Source organism: Trichosurus vulpecula, chromosome 3, assembly GCF_011100635.1.
Source record: "Trichosurus vulpecula isolate mTriVul1 chromosome 3, mTriVul1.pri, whole genome shotgun sequence".
In the NCBI taxonomy this organism is placed as follows: Eukaryota; Metazoa; Chordata; class Mammalia; order Diprotodontia; family Phalangeridae; genus Trichosurus; species Trichosurus vulpecula.
The window spans coordinates 167,684,685-167,705,883 of record NC_050575.1 but is presented as its reverse complement, the minus strand read 5'-3'; the positions used below and the strand labels follow the sequence as shown (position 1 = coordinate 167,705,883).

At 40.6% G+C, this 21,199-nt stretch overlaps 1 protein-coding gene across 1 annotated transcript in view; it reads right to left on the bottom strand.

Moving 5' to 3' along the window:
* ADAMTS13 (ADAM metallopeptidase with thrombospondin type 1 motif 13) overlaps nt 1–15,307 on the bottom strand; it is a 52,345-nt gene extending 37,038 nt beyond the window's left edge. Inside the window, exons 1-11 of the mRNA XM_036752712.1 lie at nt 15,143–15,307; nt 14,562–14,628; nt 12,866–13,149; nt 11,259–11,400; nt 8,490–8,629; nt 6,228–6,311; nt 5,973–6,097; nt 5,565–5,711; nt 4,925–5,062; nt 4,534–4,684; nt 3,928–4,032 (exon numbers count right to left, since the gene is read on the bottom strand). Coding sequence (XP_036608607.1) covers nt 3,928–4,032; nt 4,534–4,684; nt 4,925–5,062; nt 5,565–5,711; nt 5,973–6,097; nt 6,228–6,311; nt 8,490–8,629; nt 11,259–11,400; nt 12,866–13,149; nt 14,562–14,628; nt 15,143–15,217 — 1,458 coding nt within the window. The 5' untranslated portion in view covers nt 15,218–15,307. The remainder of the gene's footprint in view (nt 1–3,927; nt 4,033–4,533; nt 4,685–4,924; nt 5,063–5,564; nt 5,712–5,972; nt 6,098–6,227; nt 6,312–8,489; nt 8,630–11,258; nt 11,401–12,865; nt 13,150–14,561; nt 14,629–15,142) is intronic.
* Nucleotides 15,308–21,199: the final 5,892 nt, after the last annotated feature.

Genomic DNA, 21,199 nt, shown 5'->3' with positions numbered 1-21,199 from the left:
TCTCTCTTTTTCCTCCTTTTTTGGTTTCGTCTGTTCTTTCTCATGATTCATTCCATTGGTTATGATTCTTCTTTACAACTTGACTATATGTAAATAAGTTCAACATGAAGGTATATGTAGAACCTATGTCAGATTACATGCTGTCTTGAGGGGGAGCAGGGAGGAGAAGGAGGGAGAGAAAATTTGGAACTCAAAAACTTGTGAAATTGAGTGTTATAAACTAAAAATAAAAAATAAATTTAAAGAAAAGAAACGTGCTCCCTCCTTGACTTCTTTCAAGCCTCAGCTAAACTCCTATTTCCCATAAAAACCCTTTACCAATCTCCCTTAATTAAAATGAACTCATTATCCTTCCCCCAAAATCATCCCCTCTTCCTGATTTCCCTATTCTTGTCAAGGGTATCACCATCCTCTCAGTCACCCTGACTCCCAGCCTAGGTGTCAAACTAGACTCTTCACTCTCTCTCCTCCTTCCTCCCATCCAATATTAGTGGTCAAGTCCCATCTTTTCCACTTCCCTAACATTTCTCATATATGCCCTCTTCTGTCCTATGACACTTCAACCACCCTAGTGCAGACCCTCATCCACTCATGCCTGGACTATTACAACAGCAGGCTGGTTGGTCTCTCTGACTCAAGCCTAATCCATCCTCCACTCAGCTGTAAATATGATCTTCCTAAAATGCAGATCTGACCATAGAACTACCACCCCCATTCAATGAATTCTAATTGTTCCCTATTACTTCCAGGATCAAATATAAAATTCTCTATTTGGTTTTCAAAGCCTTTTATAACCTGCCCCCTTCCTACATTTCCTGTCTCCTGAGAATTTATCTCCCCACTTGTTCTCTACAGCCCACCAATGCTAGCCTCCCTCATGTTCGCTTCACAGACTCCAAGCTTTTCCACTGGCTGTTTCCCATGTATGGAATGTTCTCTCCTTATCTCCACCTCCAGGTTTCCCCACCTTCCTTCAAGTTGAAGGTAAAATTCCACCTTCTACAAGAAGCCTTTCTCGGTCCTCCTTAATATTAGTGCCTTCCCCCAGAGACTGTTGCATATTGATGTTGATATTGATGTTGCATATTATCTTTACCGTCAGATTGTGACCCCCTTGAGAGCAGGGATCCCCCCAACTTTTTTGCCTTTCCTTGTCTCCTCATCAATTAGCACAGTGCCTAGCACATAGTAGACACTTTAAAAATACTTGTTCCTTGAATCAAACCAAAATTCTTGGTGCTGTTTCTAGTAAATTCCTTGAGAAGGGCAGAATTGCTAGTTAAAATAAACAGCTAACAAGAGGGCTCTGTGTAAGTTACCAACGTAAAAAAGGGAGTTCAACACTTCCACCTTAACCAATCAACAATCATTAGGTTTAAAAATTATATAAATAAGATTATCTGTTATTAGGTACAAACCCCTATTTATCTTGGTCAAGAAGGGAACAGCTTGATTGACTAACCACACTCCCAGGGACTTTAAATAGCAGGAGAATTTTCCTCAGTCGTTCAGTTAAGTGATGGACCAGCTCAGCAGTGAAGAATCAAAGGTTCAGGCATCTGAGATTCCATCTTGGGAAGGGAGTGGGGCAGAGGGAAAGAATGTCTCCTCTCTTCTTACCCCTCTCTCTTCTCTCCTCTCCTCCTCCTCCTTCTTCCTCTCCCCCCCATTCCCTTCCCTCCTCTCTTTCTCCCATTCTCTCTCTCCCCTTCAATCCCCATCTCTCCTCCTCCAGTGACCAAGTATGTTATCAAGGAAATTGGAATAATGGCAGACAATGCATCCAAAGGACACACCAAGGATAAGCAAAACCAAACCAGGAATAGAGGAAAATACAAAAAGATATCCCCTCCTTGAGGGCAGGGACCGTGTTTTGTCTCCTATTGTATCCCCAGCACTTAGTACACTGCCTGGTGCATAGTAGGTGATTAATAAATGTTTATTGATTGACTTATTTGTTCAAAGGACCTTTTACATCAGAGAAGAATATGGACTCAGAAATGGATTTCCAGTAACCAAGAGCTGTCAGTCTATCATTTGGGTCACATTATGAGCAAATTACTAGAAACCCAGGCCCTCAGGGTTACCCCTGGAACTGAGTAGGAGTAGTGGCTGATTTCTAAGGACCTGGGGGGACTGGGCAAAAGGAAGCTGGGGAAGTAGCTCCAGAGTACCAGTGTACCAGTATTAGTTATGCTGACACATACACCCCCCCATTTTAAATTAATAGAGAGAATAATGACTTAGATTAAATAAAGGAAATAAGAAGGTGTAGTAAACAGTAGTAAAAATAAGATTAGGAAAAGGGGGTGTTCAGCAAGGCTTCCAGTACTGTGCTGGAACTAACTCTAGCCACTGTCAAATTTTCAGTTTGAGAATTTACACCTCAGTAGGTAGGATAGTGGATAGGGTGCCCTGCCTGGAGTCAGGAAGACTCATCTTCCTCAGTTCAAATCTGGCCTCAGACACTTACTAGCTGTGTGACCCTCGGCAGGTCACTTAACTCTGTTTGCCTCAGTTTCCTCATCTGTAAAATGAGATGGAGAAGGAAATGGCAAACTACTCCAGTATCTTTGCCAAGAAAACCCCAAATGGGGTCACAAAGAGTCAGACACAACTGAATAATAACAAAATACAGAAATCAGGGTTTAGTTTACTGTTTTGTTGATTGTCGACACAAGAAAGTGAGGGAGAAAATGTCAATGCAGATTAAACTTAAAAGTGAGTTGTGCCTTTTCAGGGAGACAATTGTTAAACATTTTACTACCACACCACTGACTATACCCTCCTCCAATTTTCTTGAAGTACTGCGATTGACATTCAACAAATACATCTCATAAGAGAGGAAAATTGCATTAATGAAGTGTTTGTTAAAACTAATATTTTTTGTCCTATTCATTGTTAGCTTTTGGTGATGTATATATGTTAGAGTTGACTAAGTTCAGAAAAAAAAAAAACATTTAGCCATCTATTTAAGAGAGTGCCTCCTATGGTACAAATGAATTAAAGTTTTTTTAAAAGCACTTACACTCCATAGGGTACATTCTAAGATGGACATGAGTTCAACTCTGCCTTTATCACATTCTAGTTTGTTATTTCATGTAGATGCTTGCCACCACTCTGCAATAGAATGTAAGCCCCTTGAGGGCAAAGGCTGTGCCACTGTTTAGTCATTGTAACCCCAGTGCCTCGCACATAACAGGCACTTAATAGTTGCTGAATTGTTGAGCTCTATGTAACTGTAAGTCAGCTAATGAAATTAGACTTGACTGTGTATAATAGAAAAGTAACTGGTTGGAATGTTTCTGTAAGCAGAAAGGGATGAGATAAGACAGTCAGCCAAAAATTCCTTTGAGGCACCAAATAGGGAGGGGAAAGAACTATCAACTGAGCGTCAGAACAACTCCCATTTTTCCAGACCCATGCTAAGAGAGTAACTTCCCAGTCCATCACTAAGCCTCCTGAAAATGACCGATCCTAGTTATCTTGCCTGGCATAGATATCCCATTGTAAATTAATAAGTTGACCTTCTGGCTTATCAAATTCATCCCTTCTACACTGAGTTAGTATATCAGGTTCTGCTCATCCTTGGGCAATCTGATAAAAATAAATTTCTGAACTGCAAAGCCGAGGATCTGACTCTGGTATTTGGTAGCTATCCCTCCCCACAAAGATGCAGCATTCCCATGAACTCAGCCAGAAGCAGTGATCTGTCTCTCGTCATCTCTACATTACAACAGAGATCCCACTCAATGAGAGAGACATGGAACGAGGCAAAGAGAGGTCCATTGCTAAAAGTATGGTGGTATACCAGGAATACCTTTTTCTCAAACAACCATTTCTCCTGCCCTCACCCTGCAAAATGAGTTAACTCTGCCCAACTATGGGCATCCTCTTTAAACATCTAATGCAAACCTTGCTTTTTACCTTATCGACTCCACATTCAGTTCCATCTAGGAGTGGGATAAGGATGCGACTACAGCTGGTTTGGTCCAGTGGGTCTGTATGGCAGGACAGAACTTGGCACATATCCTGAGAACGGATGAGAGAAAGCTGCAATTCGATACTATACTTGTAAGGTCTATATTTGTTGTGGGCTACAGGGTCAGCGTGCAATACTAGCTCTTCCTTCTAGACTCTGTGGGACTGCTGATACCAGACCACTTTGCAGCAGGAAGAGCCATGTGGGCAACTGGATACTGCCACAGAGGCAGTGTGATGCAGTAGGTAGGGCATTAGGCGTGGAGCCAAAAAGACCCAGGTTTAAATCCAACCCTTACACATTAACTAGCTCTATGACCCCAGGTAAGTCGCTTAAACTCTCTGTCTCTCAGTTTCCTCGTGCGTAAAATGAGGTGGTTGGACTCAGTGATCTCATAAGACTTCTTCTAGTTCTAAGTCTATGAGGTTATCAGGGCAAGTGCAGTTGGGGGTGGATGATGGAGAAGTTTGGGCAAATGAGAGAAGAAAGACCAGAGGTTGATACAGGGTAGGAGAGGGTAGGGATCAGAATAGATATAAGGTTCTGCCTACAACATCATCCCTGGAGAAGGTGCAGGCAACAGCGTCACTCCCAAAGGCAACTCTGCACTGCTCATCTGCCCCATAGTAGAGGCCAGGCTCTGCCCGGGGGATTGATCCTTCCAGGTGAGGCAGATCATTCACACAGCTTGCCTTCCCTGTGCTGGCACAGATCCCAGCAGACTTTAACTTCTCACTTATCCCCAGCTTCCCTAAGCCAATAGGCCCCACCCATCTCAGGAATGTAGTCCCCAAGGCAGAGTTAGATTTGCTTTCAGGATCTTTAAAGATCAGAACTCACTAAATATCAAGCCAGAAGGTCCCCCCATCCCACCTGTCTGCCACTCCCTCTTCGTTCACGTAGCATACCAAGCAGTAAAGTGATGGCCTCAGCTCTCATTACCCAACAAAGCGTAGAAACTGCTCCCGGCTGCACTCTGACCATGTGAGGCCAATGCTGTTTGGGGTACCACCAGGTGCCATGATGTGGTCATTACCGCTGCAGCTGTTTTCCTCAGCCCCATCATGATCAATACCAAAGCTGTAGTCAAGAACAGGGTAATTAGGACCCATTTGGTCCTTTTTCTAGGAGAAATTTTGTTGTACTTGCCTTCTTCAAAGGTGAACCACATCCTCCTTTCCCCTTCTCTATTCCCATCTAGGACATGTTTTATGACCAGCTGGAGATACCAGCTTTTCTTTGACATTACCCGCCTCCAGTGAACTGAGACCCTTGTGACAATTCTCTGTCATTGGAGCTATAAAGTGACCAACTTCCTATTCCCCTTATAAACATTCTCCTAAAACCTTCCCCAATCACTGGGGCTATGCAGTATATCTCCCTTTGGGGTACCTGGCAATTTTTCCCATGATCTGCTTCCAACCTCCTTAGCCCTAAATTTCATTTGATTCCCCAGTCCCACATCTAGCCAGTGTTAACTCTTCTGCCATATTTCATTTCTGGAGTCATTCTGGCCTTCCAATAGATTTTACTTCCTACCACTTCCCCTACTTTGTGTGGGTGCTGGAGGGAGATCACATACCTGTGCCCAATCTCATGAGCAATGGTGACCCCCAGATCAAAGCCTGTATCTTCTGTAATAAGGCAGCTCCAGGAGGAGGAGCAAGCACCCCCAAGCTGGGTCACCCCCCGTACCTGCTTGTTGCCATCTGACAGCTCCAGATCAAACCTCCAAAAGAAAGATAGCTCATAGGGGCAAGACCAATGGCAAGGCACTGAGAGAGCAAACAGACAGGCAGATGCAAACAAGGTCTCTTACAGCTTTGAGAGTCATTGGGAGTTTTCCAATTTGCTTTTCCACTCCCTAAATCATTGCTACTAAAACATTTTGGAGTTGTGGTTAAGAGAATAGGAGTAAGACCTAGGAAAAGCAGTATCCCATGCCAGCTTTTTGGCTCTCCAGGCCTTCCAGAGTGGGGAACTTAGTTACCTTGTGATATAGAGGACCAAGTCAGCATGGAGTGGGTGGGTGTCATCTGGAGGATTGATCCTCTGGCTCCATTCACACACACTGAGCAATGAGGAGGTGAGATTGGTGGTAATATTCAGATCAGCCTGAGGGAAGGAGTAGAGAGGAAGGAGGCCCTCCAAAGAACAGCCTCTGAAGTCAGCATGTCTATGCCACTGGCTAGGAGGTGAGCAGCAGGACAAAGGGGCTGCTTACTGAATTCAATCTGCATCCTACCTCCGGCTCAGTCAGAATGATCATCTTTATCAGGTGAACTCGGAACTGGGCTCCTAGGGAAACATCTCTCAGAAGTTCTGCCCCCTATTAAGAAGTGAAACAGAAAGATGAAAAGAGTTGGGAGTAAAGAGATCTTGCCCTGACAAGCAATCAACAAGTATTTATTAAGGACCTACTATGTGCCAGAGCAGTTAGGTGCTAAAGATACAAGTATAAAGAATAAAATGATCCCTATTCACAAGAAGCTTTCCATTCTAATGGAGAAGACAGCATATAAAAACACATAAAGTTAATTAAATACATATATGTTATATAGATGTTATACATACATATATGCATATATATTGTATATATTAAATACACACATACACACACACACACACACACACACACAGAGTAGTTAAATACAAAGTACTATGGGAGGGAAGACACTAGTTGTTGGGAGCTTAGGAAATGCTTCATCCAGAAGATGGTGTCTGAGCTGAATCTTAGAGGGAGAGAGGATTAACCCAACACTTATCATTAATATAATAATTGATTGGGCAGCTAGGTAGTGCAATGGCTGGAGTGTTGGGCCTGAAGTCAGGAAGACTCATCTTCCTCAGTTCAAATCTGGTCTCGGACACTTACTAGCTGTGTAACCCTGGACAAATTCACTTAACCTTGTTTGCCTCAGTTTCTTTATCTGTAAAATGGTCTGAAGAAAGAAATGGCAAACCACTTCAGTATCTCTGCCAAGAAAACTCCAAAAAGGGTCCTAAAGACTCAGTCACAACTGAAAAATGACTGAATAATAACAACAACAAAACTAACAATTAACAACAAAGCAGAAAAGCGAAGTGTTTGTACCTCAGTGGACTAAGTGTTGGGAAACCTTAACGTAAGCCTAGGTCTGCTTTGGACTCACTTAGGGGATCCTGGGCAAATCACCTAGAACGGCACATCGTAGCCAGAAGGGACTTTGGAGAATATATAGTTTGACGCTCTAATTTTATAGATGTGGAAAATGAGAAGCAACCTTTATATACTATGGGTCGAGCCTTTATAAAACGAGGTTAACAAAAATATTTATAGCAGCTCTTTTTGTGGTGGCTAAAAATTGGAAATCACAGAGATGCCCATCAACTGCGGAATGGCTAAACAAGCTGTGCTTTGTGATTGTGATGGAATATCACTGTGCTATGAGAAATGACAAAAACCTGGAAAAACTTCCATGAACTGATGCAAAGTGAAGTGAACAGAACCAGAAGAACGCTGTACACAATAACAGCAATACTGTGCAATAAAGAACTGTGAATGACTTAGCTATTCTTAGCAACAGAATGATCTAAGACAATCCCAAAGGACTAATGATGAAGCACACCGTCCTCCTCCAGAGAAAGGACTGTTATTGTTTGAATACAGACTGAAGCATGCTAGTTTTCACTTTCTGTTTTTCCCTTTATTTGATTCTTCTTGTACATAGTGACTAATATGGAAATGTTTTACATGATTACACATGTATAATCTATCTGATTGCTGACTGTATCAGGGTGGGAGAGGGGAAGAAGGAAGGGAGGGATAGAATTTGGAATTCAAAACACATGTTAAAAAATTGTTCTAACACGTAATTGAGGGGGAAATAAAATATATTTTTTTAAAAAGTAAATAAATGAGATTAACAATACTTGTCTTTCTCATATGGCCAAATGTTGGCTTAACTAATATAACAGAGATACATAAAAGAATGTGGAAAGTGAAGACACCACAGAAATACAAAATATTATTGTGGGTCTTTCCTTTGCTTTTGGACAAGATCCATGATTTCATTAGTGTAGAGAATTCCAGACCAGGACTTCCTCAGGCAATGCAGAGCAGCATCCACTTGGCAACTTCTACTTCCCCAGGTTCACAGGGCCAGCATGTGCCAGAGGGGGACTCATCCATTACCTTGGTTATTGGCATTGCTGTATAAAATCATGAATGATTTGAAGAGGGTAAACCTTTGCAGAGGGTAAGTCCAACTCACCAAATTTCAGAATGTGAGAAATGGATGGCTAGTCAATGATAAACCAGGTAAATGGTTAGAGGAACAGACAGGACAATCCTCTCTCATGGTTATAAATACAATGTTTAATTCCAAGGACTTCTTCAGCACTTCCTGAAGCGCTTACCACCAAAAGCCCTTTGTAAGATAAGTCTTACAGTACTGTATTTAACTAGGAGTTATTAGAATGTTTCAAAGACAATGTGCTCTACGGCCCTGCTTTGGAAATCACTCACAATATTGAGGTTGGTGAGGATATATCGCTCTGTGTCTTCCTTGTGGTACTCATAAACATCATGGCCCACCGCAACCAGTAGCTCCAGATGTTTGACACTTCCTAGGGCCCGTTTGGAGATCCGAGGAGAAAGTTCATGAGCTGTGTGCAGAATGCCAACAGGGTAGTGGTTAGGGCAGAATAAAGTCCCTCATAAAGTCCCAGACTTAGGAAATAGGGTTTAAGTGGTTTTGTTTCCCTGCTTTTAAAGATATTTCCCAAATCCAAGGCAATCTGTAAGCCTTCCTGGCCTAGGGCCCTGTAGGTTACAGAGAATTTGCAGAGCACCCAATAGGGAAGGGCAGGGTAAACAGCTAAGTGCCCAAGTGGATAGAGTGCTGGGCCTGGAATCAGTAAGATCTGAGTACAAATCCCTCTTCAGATACTTATTAGCTATGTGACCCTGGGCAAGTCACTTAACTCTGTTTGCCTCAGTTTCCTCATCTGTAAAATGAGCTGAAGAAGGAAATAGCAAACCACTCCAGTATCTTTGCCAAGAAAAACCTAAATGGGGTATGAAGAGTTGAATTCAACTGAATTAACAAAAAAAGGGTAAACAAATGTTCCAGCTATAGTAGCAATTACATCTGATGCCAATCAGTGGAATTATCAGCCATACCTACTTAGCCCAGTAGTATCATGGACCTGCACAAGTGAACTCTTCTCTCTGTAACTGTCCAGAGAACTCTGTGACTCTCTAGGCTGCATACTAAGAGAGGTTTGAATAAAAGGCTCATGGAAGCCTCCATCAGAAGTCAGTGATGGTGGAAGGATGCCCCAGGGCAGCTATTGCACAATCTTTTATCAGGGCTTTCCCCGGCTGCTGTCAAAAGCACCACCATCCTTCCAGTCAGCCAGGCTTGCAATGGACAAGTCTTCTTCCTCACTCTCTCCCACTCCCAGAGTCAATCAGTTGCCAAGACCCGCAGATTCTTCCTTCAAACATTTCTCATATACTTCCCCCTTTTCTCTTCTGATAGTAACAATGCATCTTAGTATAGGCCCTTAGTCTCCCTGACTCAAACTCTTACTCAGCTGCCAAAGTGATTTGGCAGGTTCAGGTCTGACCATGTTAATGGAAGAAAAACAGAGGAGAGTTATTCAGGTTTTGGGTGGTTGTTTTTGGGGGGGAAGGCCTGGACCAATAATTTCCTTTTTTTGGAGGAAATCAAAGTTAAGCAACTTGCCCAGGGTGGCACAGCTTGTAAGTGTCTGAAGCCAGATTTGAACTCAGGTCCTCCTGACTCTAGGGGTGTTCTATCCACACTATACCACCTAGCTGCCCTTCTGTAACTTAAAGTCTTAATGAGTTGCTTGAGGCACTGAAGTTAATATGTGTCAGGGATAGTATTTGAACCCAGGTCTTTCTCACTCCAAAGTCAATACTTTTATTGTCTATGCCATGCTATGAAGGCACTTACGTATTTATTATGAAGCCTTCTGAAGAAGACCCCCTTCTCCCTTTAGACTTTGTTATCTAGTCTATTAATGACTGATGGTAGGGATTTCAGACCAGGGAGGAAAGAAGGATGGTGCCAAATTATACTGGTTTGTGAATGGGGAAGAGGATTACTTTGGAATAGGCCAGTCTTGCCTCACCCTTCAAATTACCTTGCATAAATAGCCCTTACTTCTCCCAAAGGTTGAATGGGCCTTGTTCACGCTTATATTGAATTCTTCTAAACTCCAAAATTTGAGGCCATTTTAAAATGGATGTTGCTTCCTCCTGGGTTCAAAGCCACCTTAGCCCTGTAGCATCTCTGAAGGGAGGGTGTAAATACTTTCCTTACTCCAGCTAGTTTCAAAACTCTGCTCAAGGCAGTCTTTTTTAGGAAGACTTTCCTTATTCCCACAGCTAATAGGCTCCTCCCCCCCAAAAAATTTACTTTGTATTTATTTTGTATATAGTTATTTATCTACATATTATCTCCCCTGATAGGGGTAGTTCCTTGAGAACAGGGACTATATCATTTTTTTGTCTTTGTATTCTTAGTGCCTAGAACTATGTGTCAGGCACATAGAAGTTGCTTAATAATGCTTATTGATTGATCGAGCTAGGCTTGTTAGTAGAGTTCCATTAATTAGGGCTTTGCCCTGTTTAAAATACGGTGACATTGCTTCCAGGTTTAAAGGGCGTGGGGTTGGTTATGGTTTCTTCTGAGACATCAGGATGTAGAGTGGATAGTATTAGGGAACTGGATGACCCAGTAGGCTACACCAACTGCAGAGTGATAGAGAAATATACCCCCCCACCCCACCCCCACCCCCGCCTCTCAGCATGTTCCCTTGGAGGGCCTTACCCTAGAAGAAAAATGCCTCTGTATGGAAGTCAGAGGCATTTCAAATGATACCAGGAAGCCCCCAACAAATATGGGAACTTTTATAAGCTCTGGGGGTAGCTAGGTGGCGCTATAGTGCACAGAGCACTACAGTTGGAACCTGAAAGATTCATCTTCATAAGTTCAAATCTAGCCTCAGACACTTATTAGCTGTGTGACCCTGAGCAAATCACTTAACTCTGTTTGCCTCAGTTTCCTCAGCTGTAAAATGATCCGGAGAAGGAAATGGCAAACCACTCTAGTATCTTTACCAACAAAACCCCAGATGGGGTCATGAAGAGTAGGACACAATTGAAATGACTTAACAACAACATAAGGCCTATAAGGACAAGAAGCTGCTTTGCCACATAACTTTCCTAAAAGTTGTCCTATCCGAGGAAGCAAGATAGTACCTTGTAGGGCCCCTGATGCCCTCTGGGTGGTCTTGTGAATAAGGTGGGGCTGGGCATGACTGCAGTTTGGCACCAGGCTCCAGTGCTCACTCTTCAGAGGTTGAATGTAAAACTGTTCACCCCTCACTATGACCTCCCCTTGCTGATAAAGAGAAAAGAAAGAGTGTGGAAGTGAAAAAAGAATGAACTTTTATCTTCCCTCTCTTGAGGTAAGTGACTTCATTTTAGAATTATTCTCCTTGTTAATGTAGATGGAATAAATTCTCTAATTAGATTTCTTCCCTCCCACTTCTGCTTGTAAAGCCTTTCATCATGTTTTCTTCCTCACCGGAGTCCTTCTTCTCATAGTGATGAACTAGGTTGTAAGATATTACAAATCCATATTTGCAAACTGCATATTCTGTTATTTATGTATACCTCGTACTTAGCAAAAGTTTGCATATCTGAGTGACTACCCTTGTTTCATTTTCCTCTCTATAAATTATGTGGCAGCTGTAGTGAAGAGAGCTTACTTGGATGACCGAAGAATACACAATATGGGTTTTTCATTGACTTGTATCCAAACTTTGAGTGGGTCTTTCTTCCCTGACCTCCTCCTCCCAGGATCATCCCAAATAACTGCACCAGTACTACAATGCCACTAGTGACCCTACTACCTATAGAAGATATTCCCTGAGCTAATATGTCTAGTAGTGGATTCACACCAATTCATTTGCCCTCTCTTTCTCTTTCTCCTTATGAACACAAATTCATATTTGCAAGGTGGCTGGGGTTGCCAATTTCTCTTCCTAACATACTATCTGGCCCATACAGGAACTGAACCCCATGGTGTTGACCTTAGTAAGATTATGCTTTGTGCCAACAAACAACTCTATTCTAAATACAGTTCCTCAAAACCTTGCCTAGTCATCCTTTGAGACCAACAGTATTTAGGCCTTAGAAGATTAGTGTGGAAGCTCCAAGGATAAAATTCTTTACTGGATCATTGCTGTATAAGAGTAAGAAAAGACTAGGTTTGTGGATACATATCCCCAAACCTGTCACAGAACTGTAGCAGAATCACAGAATCTTTGAGTTGGAAATGTATCTCTAAATTTATATAGTATCTAACCACCTCATTTTAGAGGAAAGAAAACTGAATCCAAGAGAGGGAAAGTAACTTGGCTAACATCATAAAACCACACGGTGGCACAACATGGTAGTGAACAGAACACTGGATCTGAAGTCAGAGGGCCTGGGTTTTTGAATCCCAGCTCTGCTAACTACTACCTGTGTGCCCCTGGGCAAGTGACTTTACCTCTATGGGCCTCAATTTCCTCATCTATAAAATGAGGGACTTGGACAAGGGAACCTAAGAGCCCAGGTCTTTTGACTACAAGCTTCACCAGCTTAGTAACTGGAGCATTGTAAGATACATTCAATAACAGAGTTGAGAAAAAGTAATTATACACATTTTCACAGAATTTTCCCCCCATCCTTCCACTTTGTGTTCTAGTGGCTGTCATACCAGGTTCACCCTTGACATTCCCCATCCCCCTATACACTCCACTTAGCTAGAAGCAAATGCTCACAAAATGAAACCCCTAATAATGATAGCAGTCACTCACCAACTGCCCAGCGCAGTAAGTAATCCTAGCAGCAGCCCCAGGGGGGAACAGAACCCTGCCTCCTGTAAAACAACCATCTGGGTATTGTTTCAGTAGCCAGAAAGAGGAGTTAATTGCCCATTGGCTAGTAAAGGATGGGATCAGGAGGCTGAGCTCTTCAGGAAACTGGAAGACATAGAGTTCTCCCAGGGCCTGGAAGGAGCAGTGCTGGGTCTTACAATGCAGTCTGGAGATCTGGAGGTCTTCACAAAGACAGCTGAGGTGAAGCACATTGAACTCTAGGGCTGGAAGAAACAAGATAGGCAGTGTGATTTAGGAAATCTTTGTTTAGCATTCCTGCAGTTCTTTCCAATCGAGAAAATGGGTAAAACTGAATTCCCTTGGTGACTTTATTGGGCAGGAAGAGGGAGGCTTCCATCTTTAAAGACCCACATCTTTAAAATTATCATCCTCTCCTCACTAGGCCATGAACAAACTGACCATATTTTTGGTATAATCTCAATTTAGTGCCTTCTCCTCAAAATACCTCATATCATATTTCTTTGTGTACATGTTGTATTCTTCCCCACCTCTACCCTTAGGTAGAATGTAAGCTCCTTGAGGGCAGAGACTGATTCTTTGTCTCTGTATCCCCAGTACCTAACAGTGCCTGGCAAAGCCACTAATAACCCAAAGATCTGTGTTTTAGTCAAATATGCAAACTCCTAGTGTGGCTTCACCAAGTTGGGACAAAACCACCTAAGACTTAGTGGGTACACAAGCCCCAGGGCACACAAAGACTAAGTAATATATTTGTCTAGGATCACACATCAGTAAGCTTCAGAAGCCAGATTTGAACAAGGTTTTACTGACTCCCAGCCATGACTTTGTTCACTATGCCACAATACCTCTTGGACCTTGAACATTGTAGGTGCTAAAGAGGTGTGTGCAGGCTTTAACTGGATATACTTAGTATGGGACAAGGCTGCAAATAACAAGTGAGCTCATTTCAGTAGTAGAAAATCCCCTAATTCCCTGTTCCTGTCTAGGGACTCCATACAATGAGAAAATTTATCATGCTCCTAAATCTCCAATTAACAGGCAGAGAATTATTTATATGTGAGGGGGAAAAAACTTTGTACTAATTATAATTAAATCTCTTTAGCTAAAAAAAAAAAAGGAAATTGAGGCAATACCATTCATCTCCATTTCCCACAAAAAAAGGAATAAACTCTAAGTTTCCATAAATAGAAATAATACTTCCTCAATCACAAAAATGTTAAAAGTTGAGGGGTTTTAGAGAGTATTTATTCTACTTGCATCTTTTTATAGATGAGAGACAGAAACCTGGAATAAGGAAAGTACCTGCCCAAACTAGTTAGAACAATTTGCTTTGAAATTTTTAAAAAGATTCTTTTACAGAAAGTTCTGGAGTCACATCTCTAGCTCTGTCCTGGAAACTACTCAGATCATGTTTCTTTATATTTGTCAGTAAGATAACAGCAAGCATTTAATTAGCAGGAAGATAGTTGGTCCATGGAAGAGAAGTAGCTTCCCTTTCATACACACTGCCAAGAAAAGGGTCCTTGCAGCATGTGTCTTAGCCTAAAGAAGGAGATGTAAAAAAGAAAATCAAAGACATACTGACTCAACTAATTTCCAAGAAAGATAAAAATAGTAATGCTTCCCTTACTAAAAAGACACCACAGAATAGTACCTTCTAGGGTAGAAACTGCACCAAAATAAAAGAAAATATTCTCTGGATCCAAAGCCATCAGAAACCTCTGAAAGAGAAAGGGAGAGGAAGAGGCAGATAGATTTTAGTAAATGTATTTTTCACCTTTGACTAGATAAAAAGCAATGATTGTAATAATGGCAATATTCCTTCTGCAATTAACTGGCTTTAGTCCCCTGGATTTCTGAGTTCAGACTTTAATTTATGCCAAACAACTTGATGTCAGAGAATAACAGCTGACTTTTGTGTACTATTATAAAATTTATAAAGCACTTTACAAACGTTATCTCATTTAAGCATTATAATAACCCTGAAGCAGGCACTACAGTTATCATCTCCATTTTACAGATGAAGGCACTGAGGCTCAGGGAGTTTAAGAAAATTGCTGGTAGTCATATATCCAGTAATCATTAGAGTCCAGATTGGAATCCACACCTTCCTGACTCAAGCCATTTCCCAAATTTCCTTTATTGAACAAGATAAAGGTCAGTTTCAAGCCACATCATCAGATTTTCAAGGACCATAATTCCCTGAATATTAGTATTTCCAGTGATTAACCTCACCTCCTGAAATTCTGGAAGCTGGAAAGATCCCAGAAGGAAGAAAGCAGAAGCAAAGATCACCCATGTGCTGAGCATGGTCAGAGAAAAGGTAGCTCACGCTTTGCTGAAGTCTTCCCTCTGCATTACACAAAATCCAGTCTAGGGAAAAGACAGATTGAGAATTTAAAACAGCATGCAAATTGTTGTGCTGGGGAATGGAGATCCCAAGAGGGAAATCTGGTCAACGTCAAATGTGACAGCAACAGCAGGGAGGGAGCTATTAGGCAATGTTTACTCATTAGGAGACTTGCAAGGTTAAGAGGTCTGAGATAGTTCATATTATACAACAACCAAACATAGAGGGAGAAATCAGAGAAGAGGCTGTTTCTAACAGCAAAAAATTCAGCTCCACAGTGAAAATTCTTATGCCATAGGACCAAAGGAATGAAATTTGGCTGCACTCTCAGTTCAGTATGTAAATTTGTCTCTGTGGGGCATGTGACTTTCCCGTGCGATAAATTTCTTGCTATTGTTATTGGATTTGATTTCCATAGTTTTGGCATTTTCCCAAAGTTTCATACAGTCATGGTTGCTTGCCTTGACAGAATGAAGCCTGGGAGAATGTGCTGGGAAATTTCAGTCAATGAATGGGACTGAATTCTTCTCCCTTGGTATTTCAAAAAACCAGAGATGAATCTTCATCTTCAATGTGTTTAGTGCTTGACTAAATCAGAGCCTTGTAATATTTCAGTGATCTCCAAAGTAGAGCACATGTATCCTAGGGGTATGCAAGACAATACATTGGGGTGCAGGAAGAAACTACTCGAATTTGTATTTATATCTTTATTTAAACAAATAAAGAAATTAATTTTGACTAATGTTTAACATGTGACATGGATTAACATTGGCTCTTTGACTCAGTCCACTTGTCAGATGATCATGTAACACGACCTTTAAGTCCCAACTAAAATCCCACCTTCTACCTATAACCTTCCTCAACCCCTCTTAATTCTGGTGCCTTCCCTCTTTTAATTATTTCCTATTTGTCTTGTATATAGCTTGCTTTGCATATATTTGTTTGCATGTCATCTCTCCATTTGATTGTGAGCTCCTTGGAGGTAGGAACTGTGCCTCTTTTTGTATCCCCAGCACTTAGCACAAAGCCTAACATTTAATAAATGTTTATTTTTTGACTGATGTAACATGTATGGGTATACAAAGTATCCTAAGGGAACTGTGGACATTCTGCTACATAAAGGCATGGACAGTGCTACCTTCATCTGTTTCATATGCTTTCAACATATTGCAACATATGTCAATACACATGCCCAGGTAAGTGATTTAAGATTTCTGCAAAGAAACCAGACTATACTAATAATAAAGGTATAAGCAAACAATAAAATGTCAAAACTGGCCCTTCTTCTGCTCGTAGGACAAGCTCTTTGTCAGCCACGTTATGAGGTTAAAAAAATGATGACCTAATCAAATCTGAAAAGATAAAACCCTAAAATTGAAATTATCAAGAACATCTGACATGAATTTATTTTTACCATTGTTGATAATGAACCTTACTCTTCATGTATATTATGCCTCGCAATATTAGCTAATGATAGTATAAAGCCATCATAATTAGTGGCATTTAAAAGCTAAGCATTTAAAGCCCCAAATTAGATGTGTGCCACCCATGAAAATTCTCATATCTCCTAAAATTTGGAAACTGAATTTTCTTGTTTAAAAATCTTCAAAATGAAGAGTTCTAGTGGGTTTTTAACCCATCTGTTTAAAATATAAAAATACAGTATCTTCTAATTAGTTTGCAACAACATCAAAGAAGATAGAAACATACTAGCTGATGTCAACAAAAACCTTTACATAACCAGTGGATTACAATCAAGATGGCTGCTTGAACAGAGGCAAACCAAATAAATAGCTCCCACAGACCTACTCCAGCAAAAACCCTGAAATTTGCACTACAACAAATAATGATTTTTCAAAATCCAATGAGAAACTACAGTAAGCAATTTCTTCCATCACAAAACTGCATAAAAATTTAGCCAGAAGCACACACAATAATGAAAGGGGCTATCAGCAAAGCCAGAGCAGGCAAAGGAAAGAGCAGTCTCCTAAGGCAAACAGTCTTGTATAGGCTCTGGGCTCTATGTCTGGAGAGATCAAGAGTGGAAGGTCCCATCGGGAAGTCCCAGAGAAGTGAGAAATCCCCAATGTAGTCATAAAGTCTCAGGATAAGGACCCTGGAAGCCCTGGGGAATAGGAATGACCAGCGTGGCACAGCAATGCTCAGTATGAGACAGAGCAGGTGCCCAGGATCTTCAAAATTTTTAATACATTGTCCTGCGATGACATAGAGACCTAAGATTCTAGCACTCTAAACTTCAAAGATCTAGGGGAGGCTAACCCTGGCTGGTGGAAATTGACACAGAAACACAGATGACTCAGAAGAGACCAACCAGAGCTAACCACTCCACCCTAAATTGAAAAATAGGGATGGAATCTGGTCGTGGCAGAAAGCCCCAAAAGCTAAAGAGACGAATAATCCAAAGAAGACACCACCAGTGTCTGGAGATCCCCACAAAGAAGGAGTGAATAACTTTGTAACAGTTCCAAGCAGAGATGGGGGGGGGGGATGATTTTCCACAAGAACTACATGAATATTTAAAAGAAATGAAATAATGAAAATGAAACAAAAGCTCTGGAGGAGAGGATTGGAAGGAGAATAAGTAACTTAGAAGAGAAAGTGATCAATCTTACCCAAATAAGAGACTCCCTGAAAACTAAAATACACTGAACAGAAATGACTTTACAAGAAAGCAAGGCACATTGGAACAAAAACAAACGCTTAAAAAAGAGAAAATGTAAATACATCTCATCTTGAAAAATAACTGACCTAGTAAACAGATCAGGGAGAGATCATTTAAGAATCATTGGACTCCTTGAAAACCTTGACTAAAAAAGAAATCATAAGGGAATACTGGCTGTATCTATTAGAACTAGAGGTAAAAGTAAAGAAAGAAAAAATACAACGATCACCTCCTGGAAAAAAAAAAAGTCCCAGGAATGTTACAGTCAAAATCCAGAGCTCCTGTGCCAAAGAAAATTTACTGCAGGCATCTAGAAAGCAGTTCAAATAGCAAGGCACATAACAGGCATTTATTTATTAAGCTGCCACTATGTGCCAGGTACTGTGCTTAGCTAAGAAACCAGTCAGAGATTCACACAAGACCTGGCTACTTCTACAATAAATGAAAGATCTTGGAATGCAATCCTCCAAAAGGCAAAAGATATAGGATTACAATGAAGAATAACTCACCCTACAAAGCTGTGCAACTCTACATGGGGAAAAAACAAATGAACCTTTAAAAGATTTTCCAAGCATTTATGATAAAATAACTTGTTACAATAATAAGTTGTTTTAAGCCTGGGGAAAAGATAACGGCCCACAAGGTCCACTTGTTTCTTTCCTCCATGACATTAGCGAATTTATTTTATATGAAAAGTTCTAAGGTTAGTCACAATGACTCTATGCCTCCAGTTAGGAAAATTCCTAACACCTAAGTATTAGTTTAATTCTCTGCCTAGCTTTAGATCTCTCTCTCTCTCCCTCCCTACTTCCCTCCCTCCCCCAGCCTCTCTCTCTTTTACCTGTGACTTCGTTGTGGTTGAGGCAAAATTCAGTTCACTGGAAACATTTGGATGACTAGACAATAGATTATATTATAATGTCTGTGAACAAATAGTCATCAGGAAGGAAGTTGGGGAAAGAGCTGACCTTTTATTGGGACTTCCTCTCAGCCTGAGCACTGCTATCCAAAATGCCTATAGAGCAGTCGTGTACAACCTGCAGCCTGCCAAAAGAAAAACATTTTTCGCAGGCCATCTAAAACCCTGCTATAGAGCCACAAAAACACAAACATACTTCCTTATCTTGAAGGGGGGGGGATGGAAAAGAAAAAAACTAGATAGGGAATGGTTGAACAAATTTTGATATATAAACATATTGAAATATTATTGCACAATAAAAATGATGAAAAAAGTTTATTTCAGAAAATCCTGAATAACATGAATGGAATCTGAGTAAACTGTGTAGAGCCAGAAAAACAATTCATATGATAACAGCATTGTAAACAAAAATAACATTTAAGGCTTAAAAATCTCAAGTCAAAGCAATGACCTACCAACCATGTCCCCAAGAGGACCTATGATGAAGCACTTTATACACATCCTGACAGAGAAGTAATTCATTTAAGAGACATGCTTTTTTTTTTTAACATATGGCCATTGTGTGGATTCATCTTGTCTTATTTTTGTTTTGTTTTGTTTTTCTTTTTTGGAGGAAAGCAGGGTAATTGGGATTAAGTGACTTGCCCAAGGTCACACAGCTAGTAAGTGTGTCAAGTGTCTGAGGTCGAATTTGAACTCAGGTCCTCCTGACTCCAGGGCCAGTGCTCTACTCACTGTGCCTCTTGTCTTGTTTCATCTGTGCTTATTTCTTAAAATGGCTTTTGGTTTTTTTGGTCTCCATTTTTACTGGAGGAAGGTGAGAGAAGGGTGGAGTTAGTTAATACGAATGGCAAGAAAAAGAGGGGCCATTGAAACATTTTTTTAATTCACCGAAGAAAATAGAGGGAAGTTCTGATGAAGCAAAAACAATAGAATCATTTTGAAAGTGGTATGTGGAATTTATTATATATGTTTAAAAATGAACAATATAAGTTGCAGATTCACAGTTCTGTGTTTTACTGTTTATATGGAAATACTCTTTAGTGTTTAAGTTTAAAATTTAAAAATTTAAATGTAAATAAAATTAATAACACAATTTAGTAAGTACAGCCAACAAAGCACTTCTTCTACTTAGGTCAATGGATCTTTCTGAGGCATCTTTTAAGAGACAGCTATTAGCATCAGCTATCAAAATAAAATATATTTACTTAGAACCAGGTCTTTAAATCTCTGCATCATAGTATTAAACCAAGATTTTAGAGAAATAATGAAGCATATTCAATCACATTACTCTTACTAAAAATATTAGTAATTTAAATGAGGGCAAAAATGGGTTTTGTACCATTGATAAAATTTTAAATTATTTAAATATTATCTCATCCTTTTAAAATGTTTTTATGTTTTATAATGTTCATATTAGTTCACTGTATATAATATATAATTTAAAATTGAATATAAATACACATGCATATATGTATGTTAGAAATGCATGATCAGATTTTTTACTGATAGGCATTCAAAAGTAGTCTGGAAGTCATTGCTCTAGAAAGTGCCTATTGGAACCTTCATTGTGGTAATGAACATTTCTATTCTGGTTTGACCTGGATGATTTTAGCATCTAGAGGCAGCTAGGTGCTGTAGTGGATAGAGTACTAGAATTGGAGGCAGAAAAATGTGCATTCAAATCTGCCCTCAGCCACTTATTGTGTCACCCCAGGCAAGTCACTTAACCTCAGTCAGCCAGTTTCCTCATCTGCAAAATGGAGCACCTACCTCCCAAGGTTTTGGGGAAGATAAAATGAAATATTTATAAAGCTCTGTGCAAACCTCAAAGTGCTATATCAATACTAGCTATGATATATAATATGTAAACATATATACATTTAAACACATATATGTATATTGTTGTTGGTCCTTTGTTTTCGGAGAACCAATGACATTCCAGGCAGATGTCTTACCTCCCAGGTAAATTGGATTTAAGTGAGGCAGACCTGCACTAAGTCAGGGCAGAGAGTCCAGTGGCAGGACAAAAGTCAAGACCACTGGCAATGGCCCTTCAGGCACCTTCATGGCCCTTGGAACAAAATGTCTCCTCTGCCCATTCGGTAGTCTTTGTAGGCTTGGGATAGAGGGCACACCGACTCACTGACAGGGTTGAGGCCTGTTGGTTACTCTCAAGTTGGTTTAGGCCATCCACCTTTACCTTGGTGTGACCTCTGCATGTGCTTTAGCTTGTTGGAGCCACAAGTGAGAGCTCCCTACCAGGTATGGGGTGTACGGGGTGTTCAAGGAGGTCCAGCACCTCTGGTGTGAAAGCTTGCTGACCCCTTTTCAGAGCTG